Source organism: Coffea arabica, chromosome 1e (genome assembly GCF_036785885.1).
Source record: "Coffea arabica cultivar ET-39 chromosome 1e, Coffea Arabica ET-39 HiFi, whole genome shotgun sequence".
Taxonomy (NCBI): domain Eukaryota; kingdom Viridiplantae; phylum Streptophyta; class Magnoliopsida; order Gentianales; family Rubiaceae; genus Coffea; species Coffea arabica.
This window is the reverse complement of record NC_092311.1, coordinates 53209295-53234569: the sequence shown is the minus strand read 5'-3', so window position 1 is coordinate 53234569 and position 25275 is coordinate 53209295. Positions and strand designations below refer to the sequence as shown.

At 37.4% G+C, this 25275-nt stretch overlaps 2 protein-coding genes across 7 annotated transcripts; one reads left to right on the top strand and one right to left on the bottom strand.

Annotated features, from left to right (window-relative positions):
• Positions 1 to 5887: 5887 nt before the first annotated feature.
• On the top strand, positions 5888 to 12577 carry LOC113715882 (peptidyl-prolyl cis-trans isomerase CYP63-like). Of its 6 annotated transcripts, none has more exons than XM_027240197.2 (14): positions 5888 to 6048; positions 7583 to 7677; positions 7835 to 7889; positions 8163 to 8251; positions 9190 to 9214; positions 9323 to 9361; positions 9445 to 9562; positions 9741 to 9901; positions 10008 to 10365; positions 10466 to 10548; positions 10698 to 10902; positions 10999 to 11349; positions 11431 to 11511; positions 11974 to 12577. In XM_027240197.2, exons 2-14 carry the CDS (start codon positions 7600 to 7602, stop codon positions 12323 to 12325), a joined length of 1995 nt encoding a protein of 664 aa, XP_027095998.2. In that variant the 5' UTR covers positions 5888 to 6048; positions 7583 to 7599; the 3' UTR covers positions 12326 to 12577. The 6 variants fall into 6 exon arrangements, with proteins under 6 accessions (XP_027095998.2, XP_027095988.2, XP_027095993.2 ...); XM_027240187.2 differs by having other exon boundaries at positions 5890 to 6048; positions 7575 to 7677; XM_027240192.2 differs by having other exon boundaries at positions 5890 to 6048; positions 7560 to 7677.
• Positions 12578 to 12916: 339 nt separating this feature from the next.
• LOC140013898 (2-methyl-6-phytyl-1,4-hydroquinone methyltransferase, chloroplastic-like) lies at positions 12917 to 16005 on the bottom strand. Its single transcript, XM_072064138.1, has 3 exons — positions 15176 to 16005; positions 14415 to 14721; positions 12917 to 13481 (listed from the first exon to the last, which is right to left on the bottom strand). Exons 1-3 carry the CDS (start codon positions 15739 to 15741, stop codon positions 13326 to 13328), a joined length of 1029 nt encoding a protein of 342 aa, XP_071920239.1. The 5' UTR covers positions 15742 to 16005; the 3' UTR covers positions 12917 to 13325.
• Between the last annotated feature and the right edge of the window lie 9270 nt (positions 16006 to 25275).

Here is a 25275-nt window from a genome sequence, read left to right as displayed (position 1 = left end):
GCACATCTTCGCAATTATGTATGTGTGTGCATATATGTGTGTGTGTGTAGCGGTATCATTCATTTATATGTAGTGTACTGTACTGTACTGTACTGTCTCACCACCGCTCCTATAAATAAGGATCCAAGTTTTGCGTTGCTTTCATCTGTTCTCCTCTCCCCTTTCTTTCGCCCTCTTAATTAACGCGGCCATCTGTCTGTGTGTGTTTCTCATTTGTGTTAGATGTCTAGCTTGGAATAAAAAAGATTCCATATGCATCTATCACTCGTTCTGTCTTGCTTTAAAATTCTTGTTCTCGTCTTTGCTTTTCATTCTTTCCACCCTAATGTGAGTGATGCATTAGGTTTCCTCTTCTTGTTCCTACTCAATACCCATTGCTTTCTTTTTCAGAAAAAAAAAAAAGAGTTTTCTGCAGCAGTTAGGAAAATTTCTCTTTAACGAGTTTTGTTTTGTTTTATGCCGAATGCTTAGACAGTTGAGTTTGTAATTTTTGCGTTTCTTTTTCCTACCTCAGTGAGTATTTTTTTTTTCTTCCTTTTTCTTTTTATATTAAAAAAAATGCGTGCTACATCAAACTACTTCCAGAGGTTTTTGTGTTTGTAAAATGCTGCAGGGAAAAGGCTCTAGTTACGGTCGGAGGGGGAAGTGGTAATTTCTTGTCGGTTCTGGCGAAACTAAGGAAGCTGAAATATGAAGTCCGCAAGGGAAAAAGTGAAGCTGCCAGCATGATCTATTTAGGGTTGTTTCAGAAATCTAAACCTAGCTAGGTCATGCTCTGACAGCCTCACTCCTTCCTCTTTGGGGACCCGATTAATACCCACAAACAAACAACAGAGATTCCAGACCTCGACCCACGTCCTTCTTTCTTGGCTCTCAACAGACAGAAATCTCCCTGTTGCGCCCTTGAATCTTTACCGGTGAGAGTATTCTCTCCTTTTGATTATATATAGTATTTTATATTCCTATCTTGTCCAGTTCTGCACATCATTAATTTACATTTTCCTCTTTATTTTTTTTTTTGGGGAGAATTATGGTGAAACTGCTATTGGTGCTGGCTGTAAGAAAGATGCATCAATTTCATATCATGATGAAAGGCAACTGTGTAGTTTCCATTTTAGTTTGCATTTGCTGCTGCTTGGGGTTTTTTTTTTCTTTTTTTTTTTTTTTTTTTGCAGAAATGAGAACTAGTGAGTCCCACCATCAGACATTTCCTTGGCCCGGCCTCGGAAGCAGCAAGAAGGTTGGGCAAGATGGCGACGGTCACTGGAGCTGTGCAAGGCTGCAAGCTCGGCACGGATCCGTGAAATTTTTTTAATTTCCTGCTCTGGTATCTGTTAGAGTTTCTTTTAGTTTTTGGTATGGAGCTTTTGCTAGCGGGACTCGGGATTTTTCATGCGATTTGTTAGCAGAAATATTTTTGCTTTCTGTTCGGTCAATGTGAATTTAAGTTTCACTTGACTTGAAAGATCACATGATAATAGTGTACCAATACCCACTAACACTACAATCACAGTTGACTTGTCTCTTTTTTTTCTTTTTTTCTTTTTTTTTGGGTTCCGGCTAATATATCCTAAATAAGTATTCAAATTTTAGTGATTTATCATGTTTAAATTTCTCGATTTTTGAGCATTGATGGTAATTATCTTCGCAAAGCTTTTCTTGAAAACCAAAAGAATGATACACGCCCTTGTGAAAGGGTTGTACATTATTTGATTGAAATGGAATATCAATCAATGGACCTAAATGACAAAAAGAATGAAAGATGTGAACCTTTTGACGGACGGGCTGGAAGGAGTAACATTACATAGTGGGAAGAGGGTTTTGAAACTGGGGTGGGAACAATCCGCCTAGATTCCTATTAATACTAGGCTTGGCTTGAAGGGAGAAAGGAACGAATATGAACCGACTATGGGACAAGAAAGCTGCTACTGTCTTACTAGTTCATGAGAGCGCATATATAAACGCAGCAGAAGTAATTTCACAATCCCGGATATGTGGTTCAGTTTCACTCGCACAACATGCCAATAATGTTGACCACAAGTAAAATAAAATGTTATTTGCCTTTTTGTTATTTATTATATCATATAATCTAATAAATAAAAAAATTTTATGTAACGGTATATTTAGTTTAACTGACTCTTATTGTTCTTACTCCTAAGAGGAGTGAGTTTACTCTATGAGTTGATTCAACTGAATCGGGAGAATTTAATGAGAATTAAATTATCATCACATCAAACGGATGCATCAAGTATCTAGAATTCTTCGGCGGGAGAATTTAATGAGAATTAAATTATCATCAGATTAGATTAGATGGATGTATCAAGTATCTAGAATTCTTCGGTGGTTAACGAACAACTTTTCTAGGCTGGATTAAAGTTGTTATGAAGTTTTAAATAGGAGTAATTGATGGATTAATACATTACACCTTTTCAATTAGGTTAAAGCAAAGGTCAACAAGGGCCACAAGAAGCCTATATATCAGCGGCCAAATTCCACGCATTCCCAAACTCTAATGTGCAAACGGGAAGCTGCGGTGTCTCTGGCTCTTGATTTTTTTTATTCTTTTTTAATTATTTCTGCAATTATGACATTAACATTTAACTTCTATGGTTACAACAACTAAATTTGATTGCTCAATTGGTGAAAAATACACATGGTGCCTATGTGATGAATACAGGCTAATATAAAAGGTCAATTACCATGGTATACATGTATTGTTTTTTGTCAAAATTGATGCCCTGTTCGAGCCAGCTGTTTTGGGAACTTTTCTTGAGAACGCCTAAATTTCCTACTTTTTGATACTTTAACGAAAGGGCGTGGCACTGCATTTATGCATCTGTAGGCATATGCAGATACTCTGTCTACTCAAACCTAACAAGGCCGAAGGGAATCAATGCCAAGCTGATAACATTTTTGTAGATTTTTTTTGGTTTTTGTAGAAAATCATAATCCAAACGTAGAATGCCAAAATGTTAGCAACCTTTACAAAATGGAAATGCTGCTATTTCTATAGTTCCTAGTATCAGCTGGGTCTCGTCTTTTACAGATTAGTCAGAGTCCTATAATTTACTTCGTCCAGTGCAATGTACTATTTAAATTAGCTCGAAATGCTTTTTGTGTAAAGCTGACAACCATTAATTGGCATAGGCTGCAAGAAAGAGAAAGGCAACCACCCGACAAATGGCACTCCAATGTTAGGAAAGAAAATTGCTCTTCATTCACTCCACAAAGTAAAGATACCTGCCTAGCCCATGAGAAAGAAAGGTTAAAACTTAAAATCTTGCACTTCTTTTGCGACAAATAGACTCCTACGCTATGTTTTCAGAGCCGAATCCGGTATCGGCTCGGTCAAGTTCAGGGATCAATGGATTCAATCGGGTTCGATAGGAGTTGAATCGAATGATGTCATAAATAAAAATTATTTAAAAATTAAAATATTATTTGTAAAATACCTAATAACATGTTAATATTAATAAAGGTATATTCATATATATTTGATATTTTAAATATATTTAACAAGAAAATACAAATAAATTAGAACAATCAAGTAACGATTTATATTATTTAATGAGCATTAACAAGTTTATAATTAAAATTATGGATTTAATTGAAAAATAATACCAAAATTTAAGAAAATATTGATAAAGTATGAAATATTTGAGGTATATTAATAATTTTTAACAATCTAGGGGTCAAAACATAATATTAAAAAAGTTTGAATTTCTTTTAGAAAAAAACTGTTTGAACCGGAAAATCCGATTTTCCCGATCAAACCTGGGTTTTGATCGAATTTAACCGGGTTTTTCCTTACCCAATTTTTAAAGCATGATTCGGATCGAATACTTGACCGATTCTCGATTCGATCGATCGAACCGACTGATTCGATCCGAGTTTTAAAACACAGCTCCTACGCCAATAAAGAGGGGAAGCGATGAAGGGTTCCAAGGAAACTTAGAGGAGACTAACCTAAGGAAAATGGTTGGATTTAAAGATGTCGAGGAAAATTTACGAAGTTCAAAATCACCTCTAAGGAATACCTTCTGAATTAACTACAAGTCCGAGGATTCGATCTTCCAACCTGTAGCCCAACAAAAAAATTAATTTAAAGTTTTGTGGTAGGCGACTCATCTACAGGAGTTAGTTACTTGTACTCTTTCACGCTTGACAAATTTCATATAACAAAACAAAGTCCAATCTAAGGGGTATAATACGATGTATATGTACCAGTAATCTTTAGTGTAATCAATAAGAGATACTAGCTCATATGAGGTTGTTAGGCAAGATGCCTTCCCTTTCTCCGGCAGCCATGTTAATTAATTAGTTCATAGAAGGCCGGTGCCATGCAAAATTGCAAAAAAGGTCCCCATGGACGCCACGCGATGTACATATACATCCTGGATAATTTTCTACTTCATTTGAGAGTTGAAAGAAGCTGGGCTGAAGTGAAGATATATAACACGAAAAAGATGAGGGTACACCCAAAGCCAAAGTTAATAAGAGGTGCGGGTTTAGAAACTCTTGCTTGTCTACAATTTTTTTTTTGGTCATAACGATAACATTTGTATAACGCACTCTAGTCTAATCTAGAAGGAAAGGAGCCAACGAGAAACGCCCTCGGAAGAAGCCACTTGAAAGTGACAATTACAATTAAGTGTCAAGTATATGGTGGGAGCCAAAAGTTGAACCCTTTATCTTCCATCTCCAAAAGGCTGTTGGCGACTTTTGCTTGTCTACATGGACCACCGCCATCTTCATTGTTCATAGAATTATTTGTATTTCATAGGCTTTTCAATCCCAATAATAAAAGATCTGTGAGATACACATATGATACATAAATACATACATATATATTTATAGGAATACTTTTTCTAATTTAGAGAAAAAAGAAAAAAACTCAAAAGGGATCTCATTCCTTTCTACCCTTCTCTCTCCCATGTATAAATATCCCTTTATTCCCTTTAGTATTTTTCGACCTTATGAATATCCATCAAGTTCAAGAATGGAAGCAAAATGGTTCCTCCTCTCTCTCTCTCTCTCTTTATTATCCTACGAATGTTGTACTCATACTTATGAAATTGTGGGCCATTAGCAGTTGAAGCTGCCAACATGATCTTAACTTCCTTTCGACCAAGGGAAGATCAGATCTTGCGGTAGCCTCACGAGCTAAAAGGATCACGGAAATTACCATTACAGTTGAGGACAACCTTATTAATGGGCATACTCTGCGCTCCATCTATTCTTCTCTACAACAAAGGTTGGGTAGAACAAAGGAAGCGCTGAGGAAAAAAATAGAAAAATAAGTTTGTTTTTAAGGATTTTCTCCCTTGGTTTAGAAACTAAAGAGCCAGTTTTTGTATTAAAATAATTTTATGGAAGTGGTCGAGGAAAGAGATAGAAGAAAGGTAAAATTGAATTTTCTTTTCTATTTAAAATCACAAAAGACATACCCTTAATCAAATAAATAATTTCTATTGTTCTTAGTTTAATATTTAATAATTATACTTTTAGTTGAAAATCGCGAAATTTTTTGAGACAATCATAATTGTAATACATTTTGACTGATAATTGTTTTTGCTAATACACGTTGACTGGAATTTATAAAGGGCATTTGTGGAATAAAACATTTATTTATCTCTTGGAAGTAACTTTTTGATCATGCCTTTTTAGAGATGAACTGATTTTACCAAATCATAAATCTTAAGGGAGGTTAGTGTAATTTCCCAAACGTCAGAGGATGATAGTGAAATTGTTAGAAATTTTAGGGGAAGTTTTGAAATTATCCCTTACGTGGAGTCCCATGATAGGTGCATATCGCATCAGATTTTTTTTTTTTTTTGTTTGAAAAGTCGCACTTGATTATTGTAATAAATTGGTCTGTCACACACGCGATCCCCCGCTTGGGAATAAAAAAAAAAAAAGGAAAAAGAAATCCCTAGTTTTTATCTTACTGGACTCCCTTCTGATTAAGTACTACACCGTCTGCGATTGCCCGCCGCCGACTTCTTTCATCACTCTGGATTAACTCAACCGGATTTATACCGAGTCCAGGTTTTTTCCCGTGTAATTTTGCTTTACAGTGTACCTTCCGTTAAAATCCTCTGACTTTTTCGGATTATAATTTTCCGGTAATCTCGTCATTGTTTTGAATTATTTTTAACCAGTAGATAAGTTCAATTCGAAACTGACAGGTATAAACCTGAGAAAAGGATTTTATTTTGGTCGGATGTAGCGTTTGAGAAGAATTACGGTTTAGGGTTTTGCAGATCTCCTCACACCTTAACTTAGCGGTGTTGTAGTCATCGTTTTAGGCAAGAGCTGTTCTTTGGAATGGTAACGGCGTGGTACAATCAATCAGCTAGAAAGAGCATTGGTAAAAATTAGGGTTTTGGGCCGTACAAAGCTGGATTTTACTGGTTTTTAGCTGTGTAAAGTTTCAATCTTGGCGCTGTTTCTTTCTCTTGTTATTATATAGTATTTTTATTCTTTTTTTTAGTATAGTTAGTCACAAAGTATCCCTACCATAAAGTCATTTTTTCACCTTGCGCTTCTCATTGTCAAATTGGATAAATCTGCTCCCTGAACTTTTCAAAATTTTCCAACCTGATAACGTCAACCAAATAGACACAAACTACGTTTGTCTTTGTCATATGAGGTGCACATTTTGCTAAATCTCACAATTAAATACTTTATAAAAGCATTCATGTTTGGATGTGGGTAGAAAAGTATGTACGTGAGTGCATATGTGCTCGCATACTAATGAATTTAATTCGGGACATATCTGTTCTTTCGTTTTTATAAATTTGAAAATACATTTTTTGCACCACATCATTAATTTCACTGAGGGCATATAACACCTCACATTAAAAATCCATATTGATTGGCGGTTGTAGTAGGCTGATTGTGTGAAACTGGGAAAAATCGACAAGTCGATGGCCACACTGATCCAATTGAAAGAATTAAGGGCAAAATGAGAATTTTATTTTAGGGGTTATTCTGTTATTAACCCATTTATGTACCAACCAGTTCTATATGCCTTTTGGGTTGCAATATTGGTTACATTATATAGATACTGACAACAATTGGCTGCTTCATGGACTTTTTCAAGAGGACTAAGCCAGAATTTCCCATTAAAGTATTAAACAATATATTGACATTTTGCATCATTTTGCAAAGTCTTATAGTACTAAGTTTTTTGGTTTCCTTAGAATAAGCGGCTTGTGTTTAACCTGATCCGAGGATGAGTCTCATGGCAAATTTAATATATATGAGGTATAGAAATTTTTGTCCATTTTGTCCATCCCAATTACGAATTGGAAGTTCATATTCCTTGTCAATGAGAGTATCTAATCTTTGTTTTGAATCATTTGATGTTATTCTGCAGCAACTGACTCTGATTGTGGCTCTTGATTTATTTATTTCCTTTTGATTTGGGAGTGGTGGGATTGAAGTCTAATTTCTCTCAATAGTTTTAATCACTGACTGTCAATTTTGCAATAAGCCGAGACATTTATAGAAACAGTGTACCACTTATTATGTGTTACTGTGGAATTGTATTTTAGCTGGTGATATTTCAGCATTGCAGAGGAATACGAGATAGGGATGTCTAAGAAGAAGAATCCACTTGTATTCTTTGATGTGTCAATTGATGGGAGTCCTGCAGAGCGAATTACTATTGAGGTTCAATCTGATCTTTGAGATTTCATACTTGATATACTTGATATACTTTTGTAATTTTCTTTATTTGATTTCTGCAGTTTACAACCTGTTGAGACATTGCATTATTCAGGGAATTCTTCACTTGGATACTGATGATGTTGTGTTTTTAAATGTGTAGTTGTTTGCCGATGTTGTGCCTAAGACGGCTGAGAATTTTCGGGCACTTTGTACTGGTATACTTCTACAAATCATGTTGAATGTGTGATTAGCTGAACTCACATGGCATTGTCTCTTTAAATTAGAAATATTGGCTGCTTAAGTTGTTAGACTTTTTTCACTAAATCAAATCTTATAACTGTAGAGTCAATGTACCATGTTCTTTCAGCTTTATTTCAGTGTGATAAGTCATTTTTTAATTTTCTAAACTAATGGTTGGTGCTAAAGGCATAGTGGTCAGTTGTGAGGAGTCACTCTTTGCCTGGGAATTTTACTGTGTGATTCTGTAGGTGAAAAGGGGATTGGATCTTCAACTGGAAAGCCTCTACACTACAAGGGATCTAGTTTTCATCGCATAATCAAAGGATTTATGGCACAGGTACATTTGCTAAAAGAAGATATGCATCACATTTTCACTGATGTTTTAATGTGGCATAATCTATCAGCTGTTATCTGAAATGCATATTTTAATGTTCAATGCATTCAGAATGACATGGTGTTGCTGACTGCTTAGTATTTAAATGTTTTGCGTGAAAGGATGACACTCTTTCATCTTGACTTCATGGAGTTTTCTTATTCTAGTACACCCATCAAGGCTCATTTTCTGCTTCATAGATGTATCTTTGAATATGATAGTGCCTGTACCCCTAACCGTTGGACAAAATTGTTTTTTTTTTCTTATAAATATAGCATTACATCCCCCTATAAGCAATTGAGAAGGTGCTTATGTTTCTGTCTTGACTTGTGTTGCATTTTCTGTGTTGACTCTGTCTTCTCATACTTTAACCTGAAAATTAATGGCATGGATTACAGCAGATTCACCAATTATTTTCAATAGGCTCGCAGATTCTGATGAATTTGAAACTCTTGAAAAGTTTGAGTTTCAAAATTTAATGTGATGTTTCATTCTGCCATAATGACTTTCTGATGGAAATATGAATATGCCTTTTGTGCCTATTAATCTTTTTGCTGGAAATAAATACATTTTTGTACAATTTTTTCATTGCAAATTTTCTTCTGCATGCACTCATAATTTCTCTGTCATTAATATTTTTGTAGTTCTATATCCTAGTTGTGGCCTTCTAAGCTACAATATGATGTTGATGTTCAATGGCTTATTATAAGTTAGACGTCAGTTGTTTATATTCATGAACCGGAAATACACAGAGGCGGCCACCATCTTATCCATTGTCACGAATAAGTTTTAGCTTTTGCATATTTTTTCCCTTCTTGTGTTTATGTGGAATAAGTATGACCGCATATGTTGCTAAGATTTTAAAATTTGTGTTTTGTGCATCTTTCTTCCTGTACCTGCAGGGTGGTGATTTTTCAAAAGGAAATGGTATGGACTTTTATCTCCTGGAACTCATCTTTCAATTGATCCAGATGCTCGGTTAACTTCCATCTTCATGCCCAGACTTGTAAGGCACGACGTTTTAATGGTTTGCAGGCACTGGAGGAGAAAGCATCTATGGAGGGAAATTTCCTGGTAGAATTTTATGCATGTTATAGCATTTCCTAATTGATGATGGTTACCTTTTGAGGAATTTATGAATTTGTTTCTTTCCTCAGATGAAAATTTCAAACTGGATCATAGTGAGGCTGGTCTTCTCTCAATGGCAAATAGTGGTCCAAACGCAAATGGTTCTCAGTTCTTCATAACCTTCAAGCGCCAACCTCATCTTGATGGGTATTTGTTTTGTGATTTATGTTGGCATGGCAAATTTAATACTCAAAGTTGACTGAGAGGCTTATCTGATTTGTTATTTCCATTACTGGCAACATAAACCAACTCTAAAATTTCCTGTGACTATAAATTGGTCATTTGTACGTTTTTATTATTATTATTTTTTGCTTGAACATTGCAGGAAGCATGTTGTGTTTGGTAAGGTTGTAGAGGGAATGGAAGTTATTAGGAGAGTTGAACGAGTGGGGACAGCAGATGGAAAGCCGTCTGGTGTTGTAAAGATTGTAGATTCTGGTGAGTCATCTCAGAGCAGCACGCATGATGCCTTTGGAACTCAGACAGGTAATACTAAAATCTGGAGACAAATCATCCTGGTCATTGTATGCTTTACCACATTACACTCCCTTAGCTGTTATTGTTCTGATTGCTTGTTGTCTTCCTTAACCAGGAAGAAAGAAAAAATCAGCCAAACCTGTATCTCCCGACGACAGTTCTGATGGGCGTGTTAAAGGAAATCGTAAATCAGAAGACTGGAGGAAGAGGAAAAAAAGGAAATACTCTTCATCTGATTCATATAGCTCTGATACAGATTCTGAATCATACTCTTCAGATACTGATTCTTATACAGATTCTGAATCTGATTCTGAATCAGATTCTTTATCTTCAAGTTCTTCCAGTGATGGAAGGCGGCACAGAAAGAGGAGAAGGTTGAGAGAGAGAAAGAAGCGTAGACATGGAGAGAAAAAAGGGACTGGACGAAGTGTCAGGAGAAGAGTTAAAAAGGATAAAAGATCAAAGAGGAAATGGTATTGGTTTTCTCTGCATTAAATGTATCTTTTGATCCTATTTTATGCTTCTAAAGTTCCTTTTTGGTCCTCTTTTCTAAAACTTTGTGATTTTTTCCAGGAGTTCAGGAAGTTCTAGTGGCTCAGAGAGTGACAACAGTAGCAGCAGCAGGAGAAGCTCTGATGCTGAAATTGCAAAGCGCCGTGAGTTTGCCGGTCAAAGTGACTCATTAGCATAATAAGTTGATACTGGAACTGAGAAAATGATCTATACGTTCTAATTTACCTCTCCAGCCATCTGTGTTAGCGTGTAAGACATCTTACCATTTGACTTTCCTAATTTCTACTTTCAGCAAATAAAGAGAAGAAAGTTCCAGCCCCTGTAATAGGGCAGCAGAAGGATAATAAACAGAAGATGGCAGAGGCCAACTTATCTGACGAAGAGAGAGAACCTTCTCAGAAGAATAATGAACTTTCGAATAATGGTGACAGTACAGGAGCAAAGGCTGACAAAGCTACTAAGCTGGATTGTGATTCAGATGATTCAAGAAAATCAAGGTTGTAAATTTGTCTTATTTGTTAATTGTCATGATATATGAGATGACTTGTAATTAGGGATTGATCTAAACCTTTTCTATGTGCAATGTGCATCAGTCCTAAACATGGTGCTAGATCAAGGCAAAAATTGAGCAGTCAGAGGAGTTCTAGTACGAGTCCTAAAAGAGGCATGAGTCAGGGGGTCAATAACGAGAGTAGAACTCTTAGGACATCCAGTCAACTAAGGGACAGAAGTCCACTGCATGGCAAACCTCCACCTGCTGCATTAAATCAGCATGAAGACTCCAGAAGCCATTCGCCAAATGGAGCTACTGGACGCATTAGGAAAGGCCGTGGCTTCACTGATCGCTATTCCTTTGTGAGACGCTATCGTACCCCATCTCCTGAAAGATCACCTCAGAGGTCTTATCGCTATGGTGGGAGAAATATTGCGAGGAACCAGGATAGGTAACTCCAAGCCATGTAGTTTCATAGTCTAATTGGTAAAGGTGTCAACTGTTCTTAACTGGTTGATTTCATTTTTATCAGGTATCCAAGCTACAGAGGCTATTCTGAACGCTCACCACCACGGCGGTACAGAAGTTCGCCAAGAGGCAGGAGTCCACCAAGGTTCTGTGCTGGCCCACTCTCGTATTCCACCTATATCTTTTATGTTATATCCAAGTTGTGTTTTTTGTTTAGTTGTGCTCCATGAAGATCATATCTAACTTGACTGTAGTTTTGTCTTTTGACACAGTGGTTCTTCTATTGTCAAGCTGTCTTACTTTCTGTTAGACATACATAGGTCTCAAGTTAGTTCTCATCTCTTTTTGGTAGATATGAATGGAGGAGTCCGTTAGGGTTCCGGACCGACCCCCTCTCTTTCCCTTCCCGGCACCCCCTTTTGTATTCCCCCTCCATCTTTTATGTTATATCCAAGTTGTGGTTTTTGTTTAGTTGTGCTCCATGAGGATCATATCTAACTCGATTGTAGTTTTATCTTTTGACATGGTGGTTCTTCTATTGTTAAGCTGTCTTACTTTCTGTTAGACATACATAGGTCTCAAGTTAGTTCTCATCTCTTTTTGTTAGATATGAACGGAGGAGTCGTCGAAGTAGAAGTGACTCTCGTAGCCCTGATGCTCACCGTGGCCATGAAAGGCGTCGCAGCAGGAGTCCTGTGCGCAGTCCTAGCCCCGTCAACGCACGGGGTGCAGTAAGTGATAGACTTAAATCACGCCTAGGACCACCAGTGGATGACTTTCATCCGAGTAGGGGGGTGTCAACTTCAAGCTCTAAGGGCCATGGTTCTCATTCTGGATCTCCTAATGCTACTCAACAAAAAATAGCACAACAAACTACCAGATCTCAATCAAGCTCCCCTGGGGAGCAGAGGGGATTGGTCTCATATGAGGATGTTAGTCCTATTGGAGTGTCAACATAGTTGTAGGTTCCACCATGATGATGAAGATTGATAAATTTGCTGTCGCAGAAGATTATTAGAGTGGTAATGAGAAAAGAACTATGGGTTCCAAGATAGTTCTTGCATTTTCATACGTAACACTGGCCAATAGTTTATTTGAGATGTTTAACATTTCCTTATTCCTATTCTGGTGATTTAGCTTCCTGTTTTTAACATGAATTATTAAGACTTGAGAACAGCTATCCGATTTGAAGTCCTTTGTCCTGTTTCTAAGTTTTTGTTTTCCGGGGAATAGTTCCAGTACATGTTATATGCAGCCTAGTGAACTTCAGAATGATGCTGTATAAATTCAAGGTGGCTTCACATAGACTGCATGTCAAAGGTCCGTTATTGTTAGAAATTTAGTGTCCTGGCATACTCTGCAAAGATTGAAACTTTGTGACGTGCGGAGGCAATGGTGTTGTATTCACATACAAGAGGTTCTGTGAGGCTGTCGGTAATCTATGGAATAAATGGGTTTAGGTCAGTTGGCAGCATGAAGCATGTGTGGCCGGCAAATTTAGAGCATGGTCCGATGTAAAAAACTCAAGGAGAGAAACCTGAAAAATCATATGCAAAATCAACTAGATATTCGACAAATACTCCAAGAACTACAGAAGGATTACTGGATTCCGTGTCATAAAAATGAAGATAGTTGCTCTAACTCATGGATACGAGGAAAAGCGTTCACTGCAACTGGGATTCAGAAGCTGCCTATCTTTCTTGTGTGAACAGGCATGGCTTGTATATTGGAGAAGCAAGCCTTGAGGTATTATATCGTCATCATCACTACGAATATGTCCGCAAACCCCTAGTAGCTCTTATATCCCTCGCATGTGAACAAGCATGGCTTGTATATTGGAGAAGCCTTGAGGGATTACATCATCATCATTACTACGAATTAAAGATGTCCGCAAACTCCTAGTAGCTATTACGAGAAGCATATCCCTAGCAAGAAAACCAGGTAAAAAGGTCCCCTTCCTTATATTGGTTGACCTTTGGGAACAATTTGATCTTTCAGCCACATGTAAATAGGAACCAAGACAAAGTAGGTAGCTGCCATAGCACCAAGCATGAAGCGTAGGAGAAAGACCAGGGGATTTGCAGGTTTTGATACATCCTCGGTTTTTGGACCAATCTGCAAAAATTTTTACAACCATGCAAATGCAATTAGTTAAAACTGAAATTGCGACAAGACTTTCGCAAGAGGAAAAAGTGCATTCTCAACATAAAGCAATGGATAAACTTTGTGTTGAGAAGGGACAAGATCATGGAAACAAGTAAAGCTAAGGCAAAACAGAAACTGAAACCAACAATTGAAGAAATTCTGTAATATTGGACTAGGAGATAAAGATTATCCATTTGAACTCCTTGGCTTGGAGATTTGAGTTTGTGATTAGCTGATCTTACAAGTTACAACAACAGCAATATGAAAACCCAGCGTACGTATATGCACAATACCCTCACAGACTTAGGCATGATTAACTAATATTAAGCATTAGCAGTATCAAAGTTTGACACTTTTCTGGAGACAATCTTACAGAACACAAATGTATGCATGATTGCCTTTTGGATTTAGGCTGACTAGTCACATACATTGCAGTTTCTAATTCCAATTAAGAGGGCCAAACATGAATCCATGAACCATACGAACCACCAGCATACAAGAAAAGGAGGTCTCGAGAGAGGTTAGAGCCTTAAAGTTCTAATAATATGAAAGCAATGATATTGCTGCTGGATCCTAATGTATTTCCTGATAATCTTTGTTTTACCAAGATCACCTTTTCAATCTACCTCAAGTAGGATATTCATTTATGCAAGTGGACAAGTAAAATTTGATGTCTTAGCCTGCAATGGTAAAGAAGATGCCCCAATTTCTTAAGGTTTATTTGGTGGCTGAAGAAGTAAACCCAAGTCCAATGAGCTGAGGACTTGGCACTTGTTGGAGGAACAATATTGAAATGGCGAAGACTAGTTGAAGTATGAAAGGCCAAATACTTAATAATGGTGTAAATTCGACAGGGTATATCATAGGTTAATGCGAACATGGAAGAAAAACTGAGAGTTTTACCTGCAGAGGTGAGTCACCAGATGCAGGTTTTACACCTGTTACAGAACATCCCATGATGAGACCATGTCGTCTAACACCACGATACCATTTTGGGCCAATCCTCTTCAGTTTAACATCCTTAAATCCAGCCTTTTGAAACCATTCGATGTACTCTTCCTCCTTTGGGAAAAGCATCCACATATCTGCAAAAAATCGAGACAACCAGAATGTTGGATGTACTGGACCAATTATGCAAGCCTTGCCTCCAAGTTTCAAGACTCTATATGCTTCCCTGATACCACGCTGTGGGTCTGGCCAGTACTCGATACTAGGGGGGAGGGGGGAGAGAGAGAGAGAGAAACAGTCATGGAACTTGTTAAAGATAAAGAAGATTGTCTCTACAGAACTTATAGCTTCCACCTTTAGTTTGGCATGGGAAAGAAGCTAAGTTTTAAATAAACTAGGAAATGAACCAGTTCAGACTTTAATTAAGAAACATAGTCACTAATTTCAACATGATGAAGCACACTAGGCATTGGGGAATTTGCATCTCACTAACAGCTAGAAATCAGTGTTTGTTCTTTTAGTATCATCTCCAAACAGGAAGAGATGCTAACTCTGTGTTTCAAAGTTTCAAGCTTCCATGTCATGATGCTTGGGATCTTGTATTACGAAGTCATCAGAAAACAAGTTCAAGAAGCAACATAAACACGAATTATATTCACTCAATTTAATTTTAAAGAAAGCAGAATAACCAATAGGCAAAAGATTGAGGAATGCACCTGCCAGCAGAGATATATCTGTCAGCATAATCAGTTCTAAAGGGAAGGTCCTCTGCATCGCCCTCAATAATTTTGCAATCTTTCAGGGGCTCCTTCTGCTTAGCCTTGGCAAGCTGATGAGGGGACTGATCAAGAATGGTAACATTCTTAGCATCCACATGCTTGACTATTCCTAAAGTAGTAAACCCTGTTCCTCCACCAACGTCTACCACTATCATATTCCTGCTGGTGAGCTCAGCTGGCTCAAGTGCCTCGTCTCGCATGTCTTCAGTCCAGTGCCCAGGGTTTATCACATGGTCATAAACAATAGACAGAAACCTGTAAAACCAATATGCCTCTTTCTTGTGCTGAATGAATCTGGGTTGTGAAGGCGGCCTAGATTCCGCAAGGCTGCATCTCAAAACAGGGATTTTGCTTCTGGCCCTGATATTTACCCCATTTCCAGCACAAGATACTAAGCCCAGCTTGGGAAAATGCTTCCCGTGTAAATCTGACCCACTGAAACCCAAGCCAGCTGGCGCAACCCTTATGAGCTTTTCAACTCCACTGACCATTGAAGAAGCCATCCCCTCCGACCAATAACCAAAACCCACGAACGAAAAAGCTGCGATTATCAACTTTTATTCACCAAAATTTAAGCTTTTTCATAGAAAACCCAAGTGCATAATCAAGCTTTCCGGTCGCGAGGCAACTTCAGTACTTACACAGCCACCGCTGGCTCTGTTGGACTAAACTGAAATGGAAAAGATTGTCCCATCCCATGTACTACTGCACTTTGTTTTCAGTCTTTTCCATTTTTTTTTTAAATTTCTCCGCTTATTTAATATTCCTTCTGGTGATAATTTATTTTCGTTTTCTTTTTTTTTTCATTTTTGGGAATTGAATATTTCATTTTCTGGTAGAAGATAATTTTTGGAGAGACTGGGTTGGGCCCGCTAGATTAAGAATCTTGTGGTGATAACGGAACGGCGGGGAATAAAAAACAGGACAGTTGCCACGTGTCAAATTATGATTCAGTGGTTACAATCAGTAGTTCAAACGCCAAAGGTTGTCTCAGAACGTGGCCGGCTTCCAACCTTCTTCTACCGTGGATTTGATCTCCTTTTTACTATTTTTTTGAGTCATTTTTTTTTTTCTTTTCGATCAATTGTCACAATCTACTTCTATTTTAATCTATTTCTATTCCTACTTTAGTTTATTATAGGAGAGGCCAGCTAAACTAATAAGAGAATCGATGAGATTGAACTATCGTCGAATCAAACGCGATGTCTAGTTAAGTTAATGGGAGAACCGATGAGATTGAACAATCGTCGAATCAAACGGGATGCATTATACATCCGTACGAATTTGAGAAAGTCACAAAATGATAAAATAATGAGAAATAAGATTTGAACACTCGACTTTCCATTTTACTTAAATTTTAAATCGTTGATGGTGGCTAACAAGTCAACGGCCGTTGGTTTTTGGCATCATGTCAGACTGGCACAGTTTATTTCTTTAGTTCTGTGTCTCTCTCTTTTTTTTTTTTCCTTCGTTTTTCTTTTGGCAATGGCTTTATTTTCTTTTGGTTCCACTTAACTGGTTTTGTGCCCAAAATTTACAAGCATGCAATTGCATTTATAAGCAAGAATAACTCAATGTCGTAGCATTATGCTTTTAAATAACATAGGTCGGGCCAAGGCCTGTAAGAGTGAGACAGAGACATTCGACCACATTTGTCCAGGCTTGCTGGGGCGGGCCTGCTATGGTTGGGCTGGACTGGTTTCAATGGCGCTGGACCTTCTGCACTGCCAGCACTGATGCTTGGATGGCCATCCGTAACACACAAGTCAGTTCGTCAACCAGCTTTCTAAGTCGGCTGCTACTGGACAATACTGGTCTTCCAGAAACCTTTTTGTTCTTGGGCAAACATTTGAATAGATTTAATCTATATACATGTAGTGATTCACCGAATCAAATATTGAAAATGTGACAAAATTTCAATCACTAAATGTAGAAGATTGGGTCTACCTAAGTTTTTGCCGTTCTTGAGGCCAAACAAGGCATTAACACCGGCTTAGTTTGCATTACACCAGCTGCAGGTACATTTAGTCGGTAAATCCTCCTCTATTAGTAAATCAATGATTTAAGTGTCAATGAATTTATTAATTTCGTCTTCATTAGAGATAACAGATTATAAATGAGTATGGGTATACTTAATTATCCATTTATGATCTGCTTGAAACTCTACTTGTTCTTCTGTCTTTTTTTTCATTGACGAGAATTAATGACATTTTATCGTTATTGGATTGTTAAGAAATTCAAAATTATCTACTTAACAATCACAAAAAAAAAAAGAGTTTAAATGTGTAATTATTTTTAAATAGATATAAATAGATAATGCAAGTCAGTCCATTACCCACTAATTACGCGGGTTTAAATGAGTTGCCTATGTAAATCCATTCAAAGTGTGTTGCACATCAAAAGTCACTTATACTAGTAGATGAATTTGGAGTCCCTTGGGATTGGCTCGGATGGTCTCGGGGTAACCTAATTAGTTCTCGAGATCGTGTGTTTGAGTCATCTCTCTACCCGTTTTGTGTATCATTGGGGGGCGGGGTGCATAGGCGCAGGGAGATTAGTCTGGCAAAGTTTTGAAAAAAAAAAAAAAATAGTAGATGAATTTGGAAAGATGAACATAATTGGGTCATGATTTAGGTTCAAAAACCAATCCACTGTAATGTAAAGCCCAAGCCAATGCTGAGGTATTTTCATGGGCCAGTCGCCATGACCTTCATTATCCAGCGGTTTTACTCTGAAAATCGTGTGTTTGAGTCATCTCTCTACCCGTTTTGTGTATCATTGGGGGGCGGGGTGCATAGGCGCAGGGAGATTAGTCTGGCAAAGTTTTGAAAAAAAAAAAAAAATAGTAGATGAATTTGGAAAGATGAACATAATTGGGTCATGATTTAGGTTCAAAAACCAATCCACTGTAATGTAAAGCCCAAGCCAATGCTGAGGTATTTTCATGGGCCAGTCGCCATGACCTTCATTATCCAGCGGTTTTACTCTGAAAATTGAACCGTGCGAGGACTGAACCAAAAAAAAATCTTGCGTAAGGAAGTATACCTTGGTTTAACCATGTAGGTACAGGATGCAAGCAAAACCAATAACCACTCACTGATTGGTTTATTTTTTCAGTTTTTCAGTGTTAAGTTACAAGTAGCTAGCTACTACTACAAAAAAAAATTTATTTTTGCAATGCGCATAGCGGAAGGCTGCATTGATTTCTGTAGCTCACTGAAATAAAAGAAGAGACAAGAAGAACAAGCAAACCTAGGCAAGCTTACGGGATGAATATATATATCTAATGGATAGGTTATTTAAGTGAACATGACGAATTAATTAGATTAGATATCATATGGGCTACGAGCTCCAATTGCCTTGTTTGCAGCAGATTCTGGGCGATGATGATGAATAGAATATCATCGCAATGATGTCATCTAAACCTAACCCAGAAAACGGGGAATTCTTTTCTTCTTAGAAATAAAAAAGTTACCACTAGCATTCTTGTGCCGACGACGAACACAAAGATGTAGTGGCAATGCATCTTCGCCGAGGTATGAAATAAAATTGGTGTAAAGTAGCAGTAAAACTGCAACGGTTAGTTTGTCGAGTTGCATTCAACCGCATCGAAACCTGACCCTATCAACTTACCTAAATGAATCTTATTAATTAACTCAAAAGTACCTTGCAATTAAGTGACATTTGCATCATTAGATTAGATGTGTTTGGTCAAAAAATCAGCTCAGCGGCAATTTACTATTCAGGGTTGGCCTTGGGTACCATGCAAGGAACGTTTCTTTCTGATCATTTCTTCTTACTCTAATGTAATGTATCATTGTATTGTATGGTATGGGTCTCTCTCTCTCTCTCTCTCTCTCTCTTTGTGTGTGTGTGTGTGTGTGTGTGAAGGACATGTGAAGGGAGCATGCAGCACTGAGAGCGAGCCCATTGCCTTTTGGCAGCTTGGATGCGCTTCCCAAGCAAAAGTGGAAAGCAAAACCCTGCCAAAAAAAAGTACTATAATGCCAGTACGTTTTTAAAGAGGACTGACTAGTGAGGAGGTTGAAAGAAACTCTCTCTTATCATATTTTACCATCAAAGCCTAAATTAAAGACCGTTGAGCATCTCTTTTGTTACCGCATCCCTTTCACTTTTGTCTTCTTTCAGTACCATAAAATATCACTAATCACTAATCACTTCTCCTAGGAGAATGTACCTGGATAACAGTAGTAGTATAATGCACTTTTAGTTTTCCATTCTCCTGTCGTCCTCCCGCCTCCTCGCCACTCCATAGTCCATCTTATAATGATGATGCCTAGCTATAGGAGAAAATTGGAGTTAATTTTGTTCAAGAGATCTCTGATACCAACCTTGTTAAATGAGTGATAATGAAGGCGAAAAGGCATAGGGTTAAATGAGGATTCACGTGATAATTAGAAGAGCAAGATGTAGCATAAAGGCAACCCTCCCGCCCCCATCCCCATGTTAAATTGCAGACGCTCAAGTCATGTGCAGCTAGCCACATACAGAGATGAGATGGTGGATTCATTCTACCTTGTTCTTTAGGATAAAAAGATGTCATGTGCATGTTAGGTAATGCTCATCTGATTCTAACTTTTAGATTAGATATTTGTGTGTGTGTTTCTGACTCTCTTGCTCGAGTCTTGACACCTTTTTACCGTCCATTAATTGGCTGACATTAGATGTGGAGATCACTTCTTGATTCGCGTCTGTAGTGTATGATGGATGATTTAGACCCGTTGGGGGGTGTGGTGTTGTTTTTTCCCTTGTTTACTACTTACTACTATCCCCGCAAGCATTGAACGTGGTATGGTGGTGGTCTGCTGTCATTATGCTTTTTCCTTTAAGCCACAATATGTCAGCCTTCTTCATCAACATCATCAAATGAAGTAATGAACTTCATTTTTTTCAACATTTAAAAGAGAAGAAAAGAAAGAAAAGAGCTACTACATTGTTACATGCCCGTTTCTTGCCTCAACGAGTTGAGAGCAAGTCAACTCGATTGGCCCGTGACTATGCTTCTTTTGGCAGATGATTAAAATATATAGAAAGAAGAAGAGAATAATATCTAAACTGTGCATCTGACATCTGTTTCGCTGGTGAACAGTTTTGGGAATTACACATGATAAAGAAAAACTGTCTGGTTGATGTTATATACTAACAAACAAGTACTCCAAAACTAGCCAGCAATAGTACTGTAGTATATATAAGCTGGTGAGGAATCTCATAGTCCGAGAGAAAAGAAGGTGGGGGGGTGGCAGATCTTCAAGGTGGTCCAACTACTGAAACCCGCGAGGGGGGAGGAATAGGAATAGGAATCAGAATCCCCATCTCTTCATGATTGATTCAGCATTCCCAAATCCAGGATCTGCCCAATCAGCGATTAACATAACATATAGTAATCAAGGAGAAGGATTCTCTCAGCATATGCGATGATGCATTGTATCGAATCGGGGAGCACATTGCCCGCATTTACTCTACTGACCTAGCAATTAGCATAGTGGCCTCTGCTTGCTTGCTCCTTTTCTCTTCTCTGGATGTGTATAAACAAATTGGACCCGCTGCAAAGTTATTAGGAAACAACAATTACCGTACATTGTATTAGACAGACACGGCACGAAAATTTTTTTTCAATGGCTAAAAAAAAATTAAAAATAGCCCATTTTCATGAGCATCTGTCTCACTTGTGTTTAGTATAATAATGCAGTACTGGTTGAGTGCTCTGTCTCCGTCCTTTTATACTTTGATGATAGGTTGAGAAGCAGCAGGGGAATGTGAAACCCAGTGAGGATTTCAGGACGTAAAGATAAGGGAATGTGTAAAGAGTGCAGTGCACCGGCTGAGTGCCCCACCATTTTCACCTGTTGGAGTTTGCAGTCTATTTTTCTTTTACAGAAGAAGATGAAGATTAGTGATTCGCACTCATTGAATGCATACAACTAGTTAGTTTCTTCCCAAAAAAAAAAAAGAAAAAGGTATACTAGTTAGTGAAAACTCATATTATAAGAGTAATGACACATCTTCCTGATTATATAGACATATATCATGATTTGTAAATACAAATATAACAAGATGTATAAATCTTTATAAATTTAAAGTTACATATATATAAAGATAGGAGTTATTTTTGAAATTAATAAAGCATAATCTCTGAGAAATCATAGTTTTATTATATTGTGTACTGTGATCCCTTTTTTTTTTTTGGTTAAAAATTAGAAGTTATAGGCGGTTATTGGATATTTCTATTATTTAGCTTTTTATTGCGACGGTAAATAAAAAAAAATGAAAAAGTAACGAAAAATTTTAGGAATTAATCTTGTCTATACTGTCAGTATATATACAATCACAGTTAGATATATAACACATGTGCAAAATTTGAATTTGAAATCAAAATTTTGTTCATGTATCATCCATCCAACTGTGATGGTATATACACATACAGTGCGTATGAGGTTTACTCAAAGTTTATACCATACATTTTCTTCTACCTTTATATATGGTAAGATATATTGTATCATGTGTTTGGTTGTTCCCCTTAAATTAAAAATTTTGGTCCTTCCCTCGCAGAGATCTGATAGTTGAACTTCTTATACAGCTTCAAACTTACGTATTTTTCACCACTAGATTATGGCCTCGTTGGCTTTTTGGTAGACGTGTATCACTTTGGTTACACAGTTTGGATTACAACAAGAATTTGTACTTCAAATTGAAATCAAGGTTTTTTTTTTGGGGTGTTAATCCTCTATTTATCCACCTCACGATCTACATCCACTTGGGACAGAGTGGTTATTACGGAGGAGCGGATAACCTTATGAAACAGCAGTGCACGGAGATAGGAAAACCCAAGCATGTCATTGTTTCAAGTTTCAACAGAGATCCAAACAACAGAATTTACTTGTCTTGTGGCTTTTATACTTCATTCTTTTGCATCTTTCCATGAGATTGTCGTATGGCGCAAAGTGAAAATTGCAAGTTAGTATTATGATGTAGTTCGACATTTTCCTTCCTGGGTTATTATGATCCAGTCAAATCCTTGAAAGTAGACTGTTTTAGGGGAAATCAAAGGAAAAAGAGTGATCAAAAGGGTAGAAAATGTAGGCATGGCTTTGTAGAGAAATGATGTGTGTCACCGGTATTTCGTCCAGCAACATATCATCTCCAACGTGTAATGCATATATGTGGACTAATGATGTGTCCTGCTTCTATTTTTAATTTTTTATCACTTTAGTAGTCTGCTCTGTGTGTGTGTATATATATATATATTGAAATGATCTGCTGTCTTTTATCTCTTGGTCTTCTCCCTCCAGTCCACAATTTGAGTATTAATATCAAGAATCCACTCTCCAACATTTTTCTCTGGTAAATCGTATCTTTTTCTTGATCCCCTTATCCTTTTATCTCTTCTTCTCTTTTCTCTTCCTTGCTCCCCAAAAATTTTAGAACGAGCAAGATAAGACATTTATTGAAAGACAACCACACTCGCATATCTGAGTCAACCACACTAACCTGTGTTTGGATTGTAAGTTATTTGAGATATTTTTACTGTATCACTTTTTGTGATGTGATGTATGTGAGATAAAAAGTTAATTGAGAAGATAAAAAGGTGTATTGGAAATTGTAATGGTGATGTAAGCAAATATATTTGGGCAAATAATCTCCTATCCAAACACTGGTATCGATCTTATGTTTGGTTGTTCGTGGGAATTGAAGTTGCCCCGCACGCGCACATATATAAATATATGCCTGATAGACTAAATAAATTAAATGATTGGCTTCAGAACTGATTTGTAGATTTGGTTTTTTTTTTTTTAGGGTTGGAGGAGAGATTTAGAGGAAGAAATACACCTGTATTCTTATCTTGGAGCTAAAATGGGGAACGAAAGCCTATAGTACAGGAGTAGAGGTGGCAAAATGGGCGGGATTTGATTGGGTTTGAGATGGAACCGAGTCATATGGGTTTGGGTCCAACCTTACCCATATGTGTTTTGGGACTAACTTGGGCGGGATCACTTTGGGATGGGTTTAGATTGATCCCGCCCAATACCCAAATCTATTTTCTACATATTTTTTTTCCTTTAATTCATTTTTTATTTTTTATATCAATTTAATATTTTGATTTATTAAATTTCTTTTAGTTTTATTAAATAAACATGCAAGTGCTTTATACTCAAGATTCTCACCAAAAATTGGATTAACAAATAAAGGAAAAAATAGATATACAACCATATTCCAACATATATCAAGATGGTCAAGCCGTCAAGGTACTTAGGGTGTTGAATATTTATTCTCATCATTGTCCAAGGATGACAGGTCTAAATTGACTGAAATGCTGGAAATTCTTGTGGATAATGACTAGGAAAACTACTAGATTATATTCGTTAGTATGACTATAAAAATTGTTAAAGATAATTTTTGAATCTAAGACTCCGTTTGGATTGGCTATTTTTTCAAAAAATAAGTTTTTCAAATACAATATTACAGTAATATACAATAATTCAAAAAATATCCCATCCATATTAGTATATCAAATATTTTAAAAACAAATTTATAGTAAAAATTTTTCATATACACTACTACAATAAAATATTTCAAAAACACCCCCCAAAAATAACTAATCCAAACGGAGCCCTTGCTATTTGAACCCAATGGGTACCCAAGTATTTCCCAAGATTTCCCATCAATTAATGGGTACAATTGGGATTTGTCCCATTTTAAACCCAATATCAAATTTCAGTACCCATCCCGCCCAAAGTCCCCATGGGCATGGGTAACCCATTGGGACTTGGGACAAATTGCCACCTCTATACCGGAGTAAGATAGACCTTCTCATTTGCCAAAAAACAAAAAAAAACTAATGAAGTATATTTTTTTCCGGAGGCCTAGGGTATCCTACACTAGTGGCTTATATCCCCTTTCATAACTCACAGTTTTTTGTATGAGTGTTTCGATAAATGGACTCTACGAAGACACTTCAAAAGCCGGCAACTTTTGAAGTGCTCCGCAGCACTTAACTACTAAACCCCCCAAACCCCCCCAAGCGATGTGGGAACTTAACCCCACAGGGTGCCCCGCTGCTAAGAGATAAAGACCCCCCAGACTCCCCGAGACAGGTTTTTCCCTTTCATAACTCACAGTTTTTTGTATGAGTGTTTCGATAAATGGACTCTACGAAGACACTTCAAAAGCCGGCAACTTTTGAAGTGCTCCGCAGCACTTAACTACTAAACCCCCCAAACCCCCCCAAGCGATGTGGGAACTTAACCCCACAGGGACACTAGTGGCTTATATCGTAAGACCCTTTTGTAAGGAAACATTTTGAGGTGGCACTGTGATGTATTTTTTGGTAGATGTACTTGGTGGTGATGTTTATTACTGCTCTGCTTTGTATGACAGAGAAAAATAATCAAAGCACTTTTTGGAGGGAGCTACACTAAACTAGTAGCAGAATAACAGCGGGAATTAATTAGACTAAAAGATAGGAGGGGCACATCACAGGAAAGGGCGGATGTTGCTTTTGCAGATTTAAAAAGCAAAATTAGGTAGAATTTAATAGGTGCTAAATAGACCCAAATGGAGAAACCGGAAAGCAATGGAGTAGTCTTTTCTTGTGTCCTCATTCCAGTAATCACAAAGAAAGAAAGAGCAGCCTCAGCGCAGAGCACTCCTGAAATACTACAACTACAAATATTTTGGTGGCCGGAACCCACTTCTGTCTCTCTCTCTCTCTCTCTGTCTGGAGGGAATGGGATGGCTTGATTAGTCGTTGCAGACTTAATGCCGAACCTTCTGGTTGATTGCCAATTACCTTGCAAGTTTCCATGGACAGCGCCTAGGTGTTATTAATGGCAAACACGACTGAGGCAGATGAGCATCAAAGAACCCTGCGTATATGAAGAAAGTTACTGATGTTCCTGCAGGGAACGTATACATCTGTAGTTTTGCAAATATAGGACGATTTTCACTTTATTTCCTCGATAACCAATCAAGATTAACTAAGTCGGTTGATTCGGATCATCCTACGTAGACTGATTTTA

What these genes read in the sequence shown, in the direction of transcription:
- LOC113715882 (XM_027240197.2), top strand. Translation starts at nt 7,600, where the DNA reads ATGTCTAAGAAGAAGAATCCACTTGTATTCTTTGATGTGTCAATTGAT. An exon ending in TTTTCGGGCACTTTGTACTG is followed by an intron (nt 7,890 to 8,162) that starts GTATACTTCTAC and finishes GTGATTCTGTAG; the next exon opens with GTGAAAAGGGGATTGGATCT. An exon ending in ATTGCGAGGAACCAGGATAG is followed by an intron (nt 11,350 to 11,430) that starts GTAACTCCAAGC and finishes CATTTTTATCAG; the next exon opens with GTATCCAAGCTACAGAGGCT.
- LOC140013898 (XM_072064138.1), bottom strand. Translation starts at nt 15,741, where the DNA reads ATGGCTTCTTCAATGGTCAGTGGAGTTGAAAAGCTCATAAGGGTTGCG. An exon ending in AGATATATCTCTGCTGGCAG is followed by an intron (nt 14,722 to 15,175) that starts GTGCATTCCTCA and finishes CCTCCCCCCTAG; the next exon opens with TATCGAGTACTGGCCAGACC. An exon ending in CTGGTGACTCACCTCTGCAG is followed by an intron (nt 13,482 to 14,414) that starts GTAAAACTCTCA and finishes AAATTTTTGCAG; the next exon opens with ATTGGTCCAAAAACCGAGGA.